This window comes from Penaeus vannamei, chromosome 30 (genome assembly GCF_042767895.1).
Source record: "Penaeus vannamei isolate JL-2024 chromosome 30, ASM4276789v1, whole genome shotgun sequence".
In the NCBI taxonomy this organism is placed as follows: domain Eukaryota; kingdom Metazoa; phylum Arthropoda; class Malacostraca; order Decapoda; family Penaeidae; genus Penaeus; species Penaeus vannamei.
The window spans coordinates 11,492,812-11,500,311 of NC_091578.1; the positions used below are offsets into that span (position 1 = coordinate 11,492,812).

General features: G+C 38.1%; 2 protein-coding genes across 2 annotated transcripts; one reads left to right on the forward strand and one right to left on the reverse strand.

Annotated features, from left to right (window-relative positions):
- Positions 1–1,136: 1,136 nt before the first annotated feature.
- On the reverse strand, positions 1,137–3,700 carry LOC113810054 (uncharacterized). Its single transcript, XM_027361739.2, has 3 exons — positions 3,557–3,700; positions 1,813–1,930; positions 1,137–1,714 (listed from the first exon to the last, which is right to left on the reverse strand). Exons 1-3 carry the CDS (start codon positions 3,599–3,601, stop codon positions 1,200–1,202), a joined length of 678 nt encoding a protein of 225 aa, XP_027217540.1. The 5' UTR covers positions 3,602–3,700; the 3' UTR covers positions 1,137–1,199.
- Positions 3,701–6,197: 2,497 nt separating this feature from the next.
- LOC113810056 (uncharacterized) lies at positions 6,198–7,321 on the forward strand. The gene is made up of 3 exons (XM_027361740.2): positions 6,198–6,349; positions 6,507–6,624; positions 6,724–7,321. Exons 1-3 carry the CDS (start codon positions 6,305–6,307, stop codon positions 7,212–7,214), a joined length of 654 nt encoding a protein of 217 aa, XP_027217541.1. The 5' UTR covers positions 6,198–6,304; the 3' UTR covers positions 7,215–7,321.
- The last annotated feature ends 179 nt before the right edge of the window (positions 7,322–7,500 follow it).

Genomic DNA, 7,500 nt, shown 5'->3' on the forward strand with positions numbered 1-7,500 from the left:
AGAATTTTCCCAATTTCACTCCACAGCCTACCTGCCCTATTCCTGTTGGCGTAGTGCTTCTTCCATTTGTTCCACGCTGGCTGTCTCTCATAATCTTTGGCTATCTTGAGCTCAACATCCATCCCGCTTTCCATTCAAAAGCGTGCACCCGCGCGGGTTGAGAAGGCAAGAATGATCCGAGCAAACAGGAAAGCGGGTTGAAGCGGGCTGCCGGCGCCGACACGCTCGAACCTGCTTCCTCTGTGCACACTTACACTTGTTCATATGGTTGAATTCTTGGCGCGGATCGGCGCGGGCAAACTTGCTTTCTCTGTGCACGCACCCTTAAACCTCGATTGAAATTCCACCAATCGTGTATATATATATATATATATATATATATATATATATATATATATATATATATATATATATATATATATATATATATCTGTGTGTGTGTATATATATATATATATATATATATATATATATATATATATATATATATATATATATATATATATATATTTGTGTGTGTGTGTGTGTATTCTCACGGAATCGTTAGTTTCAATACTATTATCGTTGGTATTATTATCATTAATGCATTTTTTACATTTCTATTATTGTCTTTGTTATTCTTATCATTGTCATTGTTATAATCACTATTAGTATTGTTGCTATTATCTTTGTTATTATCATTATCAGTTATTATTATTATCATTGTTATCATTATCATTATTATCAGTGTAATTAGTTGTAATAGTAGCAGTAATAATATTAATAGTAGTAGTAGTACCACTATTATTAACATTGTTAACAAAATAATTATTAGCATCATTGTCATTTTCATCTATATAATCATCATTGATGTTATCATCATCATCATTGTCATCATAATCATTATTATTATAATAACTATAATGATGGTTATCATTATCATTACAATTACACCTACTACTATCATTATCATTCTTACAAAATGAATATGAAACTATCGAATCCTAAGCTTTGTCTCCTTATACAACTTCAAAAATTGCCATTCTTTAGATGGAATCAATGTAACTTGTCCATTGCTTATTTCTTTTTTCTCCTTTGTATACTTTTTGGGTGGAGGGGCTAGCATGCAATAATAGTGCAAGTATGAAACAATAGTGCACGAGAACTTCGTTTATTTTAACTTTTTTATCATATACAAATAGAGAAATCGGCAGCATGTTTTATATTCCGTCGGTCACTCCACCACCACATTCCTCTATGCACGTAGCCCCTTCCTCACACACCCCCGTCTCCCTGTTGAATATCTCGTTATGGGGACACAGGAAACTGGACATGGTGGGCGGCGTGCAGAGGTAGAACCTGTGGCAGTCAGTCGGGTCTGGAACACGCTCGTTCTGCTGGGTACAGTGGGGCTCGCAGACGTCGCAGTTGTGGAAGCAGAGGGTCGAGTCGCCTTGGCATTCCCCGGCCATGAAGTCGAAGTAGGGTGTTTCAGCCGGACAGCCAACAGACATAAAATGGTCGTCCTGGAGACACACGTAGTAGGTGGAACAGTCCAGAGGGTCTGGGGTGACCTCCCCCGCGTGAGTGCAGTGAGGCTCACAGGGGTTGCAAAGCTGGGAGCAGAAGCCGTTCGGGGCGCTGTTGATGGGGTCGCAGCGGGGGCTGGTGTGCTGGTCGTTGAAGTACTGTCCGTCGGGGCACTCCACGGGGTCGATCGACGGAACTAATACACCTGTAACACAATCCTATCATGAATGTGTAATGGGTGAGCCTTTTTCATTCATGATATCAAAGCGTAGGAGCAAGTACTTCATAAGGAATAAGACGTACCAGACCCAGTGGCGTCGACGCAGACGTAGTACCTGGTGCAGTCGGTGGGGTCCCGCACTTTGGTTCCGGGGTCCACGCCCGTGCAGTCCGGGGCGCAGACCTGCACGCTCGGGGACACCTGAAATATACAACACAAGGATTTCAAATATTTTTTCTTTATTAGGTGGTGTCAATTGTTCCTCGTTGGAATCTTTTGGCATACTAAGGGGAGGATAACATATTCATATACGTTTTAAAGTATATAAATGCACTGGAAGTCGAAAAATGGAAGTTAAAATAGAAATAGAACAAGGAACACCATGCGTTAGGAGGGACAAAGAAGAGATAAGGAAAGCACTCTTGCCATGTGAAAGAAGCAGATGGAGATAGCGCTTCCGAAGATAGCGGAATGATGCGATGTAGACTCGGCATGGAAACAGGAACCCGGATGACACTGCTAACGCCACAAAGGCAACCGATGAAATAAACAAAACGATAGCTTCTAAAAGGGCAATTTTGCCTTCATCTAAAGCAATAAATCGGAGAAAAGGCTAACCGTTTGAAGGCAAACAGTAAGACAGATATAATCATAACTTCTAAAAAGGACAAATTACTTTCATCCATGAATAACAGTCGCAATGCGATTGAAGAGTTCTGTCGTATTTCGTGTTATTATAGCGTATTTACATTTACTAAAAGGGGAATCGTATTCTTTTAACAGATTCAGAATCACGGAGATAGAAAGTTTATGAGCGTGTAACTTCTAATATTTTGTGACAACTCATAATCTGATATTCCCCATTCAAGGCACGGGCGTTGGACGTCCGTTGGACGGTAAGTGAACGGTTAGATCACGATTAAAAGTCGGTTTCTTTTCAGAAGTAAAATGTTAAGGCGCGAACATTTTTTTCTACGTAATGACCCTTCAAAGGGAAAGCATATTTAAATATTCTATCATAAGACAATCTTAATGAGAATATTAAAAGGAAAATGAGTCTGCGTATATACATTTTTTAAAATAATATCCTTGTTAGAAGGTATTTCCCAATACGTTTATACAGACCATAAAGTAAGCTAGTTAACACAAAAAGTTTAGGTATTTTAACATACAAACTATAATTCTACCAAATAAAGGAAAAATGTTTGACTGACTGAATGAAAGACCAGTGGGAAGAAAAGGCAGATACACAGAGAGACAGAGAGAGACAAAAATGAAAGACCAATGAACAGAAAAAGTAGATACACAGAGTGAGACAGAGAGACAGACAAAAATTAAAGAAAATGGACAGAAAAAATAGATACACAGAGAAAGAGAGAAAGAAACAAAAATGTAAGACCAATGGACAGAAAAAGTACATACATAGGACAGAAAGAGAGACAGAGACAAAGATGGAAGACCAGTGGGCAGAAAAAGTAGACACACAGAAAGACAGAAAGAGAGACAGAGACAAAGATGGAAGACCAGTGGGCAGAAAAAGTAGACACACAGAAAGACAGAAAGAGAGACAGAGACAAAGATGGAAGACCAGTGGGCAGAAAAAGTAGACACACAGAAAGACAGAAAGAGAGATAGAGACAAAGATGGAAGACCAATGGACAGAAAAAGTAGACACACAGAAAGACAGAAAGAGAGATAGAGACAAAGATGGAAGACCAATGGACAGAAAGAGTAGACACACAGAAAGACAGACAAAAATGTAAAACCAGTGGACAGAAAAAGAAAAGACGGAGACGAAAATAGATGCGAATTAACGCAAAACCTTACAACCAGAGCCACGAAGAGGAGAACCGAGTGAAGAAGATTGGCCATACTGCTATAGAGATGATACTGATAAACGCATTGGAATCACACCGTATTTATAGGCCCGGGGTTCACTGTTGTTTACTATCTTGCATCATCAAGGACATCCGTTAAGCCCACGTCCAGTTTCCTGTTATGGGTCATGGACTGGAGATTAAATTTGGATAAAAAGATTGATGGACATAAAAAGTAATATTCTCATGCGGATGAATAGGAATAAATGGATTGATGAACATAACTATGAATAAATGGATAAATAAACATAAATATGAATAAATGGATAGATGAACATAAATATGAATAAATGCATAGATGAACATAAATGTGAATAAATGGATAGATGAACATAAATATGAATGTGTATAGATGAACATACATATAAATGAATGGTTAGATGAACCTAAGTATGAATAAATGGATAGATGAAAATAGATATGAATAAATGGATAGATGAACATAAATATGAATAAATAGATAGATAAACATGAATATGAATAAATGGATATATGAACATAAATATTCGTAAATGGATATATGAACATAAACATGAATAAATAGATGTTAAATATGAATTAATAGATGAACATATATATCAATATTCTCATGATGAACATAGATATGAATAAATAGGTATCAAATATAAATGAATAAATAAATTAATATAAAAATCAATATTTATCATGCGAGTAAAAATCTAACAAGGAATATAAACAGCCATAATGTTTGCATGTATTATCTGAATAAATCCAAGAGGTTGTTTTTCTTTTTTTCTTTTTTTTTTCATCTACAATGGAAAATAGAACGGTAGGGTTTCAATCTAAGAAAGGTCCATTGACTTCCTTGCCTGCTTTCGTTGTATTTTAAACGAATTACTCCTTAATTTAAGTATATAGCTGTAAAAAAAAAAAAAAAATATGTCCAGGATTCTCACAAATAATTACCCGGTTTTCGTATTCGCATTTGAATTGAATGCGAACTTCAGTTTGGTAAAAGATTGACTCGACAGAACAATATTATTCCATCATGAACATTTTCCGTTTTTTTTTGTAAGGGTTTATAATGTATATATATGTATATAGAAATACACACGCACACACACACGCACACACACACACACACACACACAAACACACACACACAAACACACACACACACACACACACACACACACACACACACACACACACACACACATATATATATATATATATATATATATATATATATATATATATATATATATATATATATATATGAGTGTGTGTGTGTGTGTGTGTTTGTATGTAATTTTTCTATTATTCACTTTTATTTGACTGGTCTAATGGCACAAGGGCACAACTATTATAGCCCTAGAATAAGATTTGTCAAAAGTATTGCTTCTTTTGCTAAAAATGTTCAATATTGTTTGACTGATTTAATGACACAAAGGCTTATCTATCAAAGATATCCATTGATCAAAGGACTACATGGGAGAAAAGACAAAATCCTGCAGGATAATAAACAAGAGAATAAAACATTTTAATCACACCTTATCGACGGATTCGCGCCCCGTCCAATAGAAGGAGGAACTCTGAAGAAAAACGTAGATGAAAAGAGAACGAAACTTCAGGAATTCTGGAACAGGTGATGGAAACGGAACGGTTGGTAGCGAGAGCAGTTGGCAGGGAACGTGGCTCTCAGTTTGACAATATCCTTCGATTCTTCACCTTCCCGTCTGATCGAAAATTCGGGGCCAGGTTGATGGGGACAGATTTTGAATAGATTTTATAGTTTATGATAGATTTATATTATATTTGTTACCGTTTGCTTCTAGATTACCACCTGTGTGCAAGATGTGGCTGGGTTTACCATTATCCACTGGCGGCGCGGTATTTGAACGCGGGTCAGAACGCTACCTCTACACCACACGGCATTCAGCAGTGAGTAAAGCCGACGAGAAATTGAGAACTTAAAGATGAAGGCTGAGAAGCGAAGGAAGAAGATATATACATGAAGAAAAATGGTTTATAGGCGTAGGAAACGATGGAGTATGTGAAATGAAGAAAACTGTTGGTGATAGGAAGAAATAAAAGAGTAATCGAAGAATACTTAGAAGCATTATTAATACTCTGGAATGCGTTTCTTCATTGATGGCGGGAATCCATTTCTATTTTCTTTTTTCTTACTAATGTCAAGCAGAGCACACTTTTTCCGCTGCCTTTTATTTACGCTACACAGTAAGCCTCTACACATCTGCAAAAGTTAGGAATAAGAATACTCTTCTATAAAACTGATGGTATATTTCCTTATCTTTCCTTACACGTTTTGTTATGTTTGTCTTGTTTTATCGTAAATATACGATATCGCAATTAAAGCCGACGTTAGGCGTTATTTGTACAATAAAACTTTATTTTTGTCGAATAAAATATTGTCCATATTTACTCTCTTCAAATAAGCTTGATATAAATTAAATCACAAATCACATATTCAAAATTGTCTTCCATGTGTTCCCATATGACATCACCATTTCCGTCTGTAAAGGAAAATCCCATAAATATCACGTTACAAGAAAAACATCGATTTTCGTCATATCTTGTAATCACTGGGACACTACCGTATGATGGCACGTTCTGTAGTACTGTATTGCGCAACAGGTGATGTGGGGTTGCTATGTGAACATAAATATGGAAGGTCACGGGAGGGAGCACATTATCAGCTGGTCCATAGTACAGGATGGTCACCTACACGCAAGCCGTTCTTCTCTTCGTGGCGCTGGCGGTGAGTTTTGCTTAGGCAGATAAACTGATTTAGAAATTAATGTTAATGGAGAGAAAACGTATCCGTTATATTTTCATATTTATTTTTATCAAATGTATCTCTTTGTAATAGGTGTATTTTCATATTTATTCTTATCAAATATATTTCTTTGTAATAGGTGTCCCCGAGCGCTCAGCTGTGCGCCCCGGACTGCACAGGTGTGGACCCCTTGACCAAAGTGAGAGACCCTAGCGACTGCACGAAGTACTATGTTTGCGTCGACGCTTCTGGAACAGGTATCCATCAGTTTAACTATTTGAAACCCATTCATTCAGAATACCGCCGTCTTATCCAAATGCCTCAGAGCAATACTAATAAGTTCAATAATTCGACAGGAGAGCTCGTGCCGTCGGTCGAGCCAGTGGATTGCCCCGACGACCATTACTTCAACGAACAGCACACGACCCCGCGCTGCGACCCCATCGACAGTGCCCCGAGCGGCTTCTGCTCTGACCTGTGCAACCCTTGCCTCGCCGACTGCACCCACCCGGGAGAAGTGACCCCCGACCCAAGCAACTGCTCCTCCTACTTCGTGTGCTTGGACAGTGGCCACACCCTGGCAGTCGAGTGCCCAGAGTCAGCTCCCTTCTTCGACTTCCTGACCGGGAACTGCCAGACTGACTCGACCCTCTGCTACCATTACTGCGACACGTGCGTGCCCCACTGCACACAGCAAAACGAACGCGTGGCAGACCCCTACGACTGCCATAAGTTTTATCTGTGTACCCCTCCCACCATGTCCAGTTTCCTGTGTCCCCATAGCCAGGTGTTCAACAGGGAGACGGGTGTGTGCGAGGATAATGCCGTGTGCATTACTGACTGTTAAAGGAGAATATTCGGTGAATATTCAGTAAAAAACATTTTTAAGGTCAATGCACTTTCTGCGTTCCACATAAATATGTATATGAAAAAAATATATATAAACAGATATACGTTATGAAATTTTGTTTCTCCTTTAAAATTATTCAAATGGAATACACAGAATTTGATGAATGATAAAATGTACATATATCTGTCATGCTGCAGTTCAGCGAAGAATTTGTAATAATATACTTACTAAACCGGAAGTTCTTAACCGGGGTTATCCATACCCTTTAGGGAATAGATGCCTC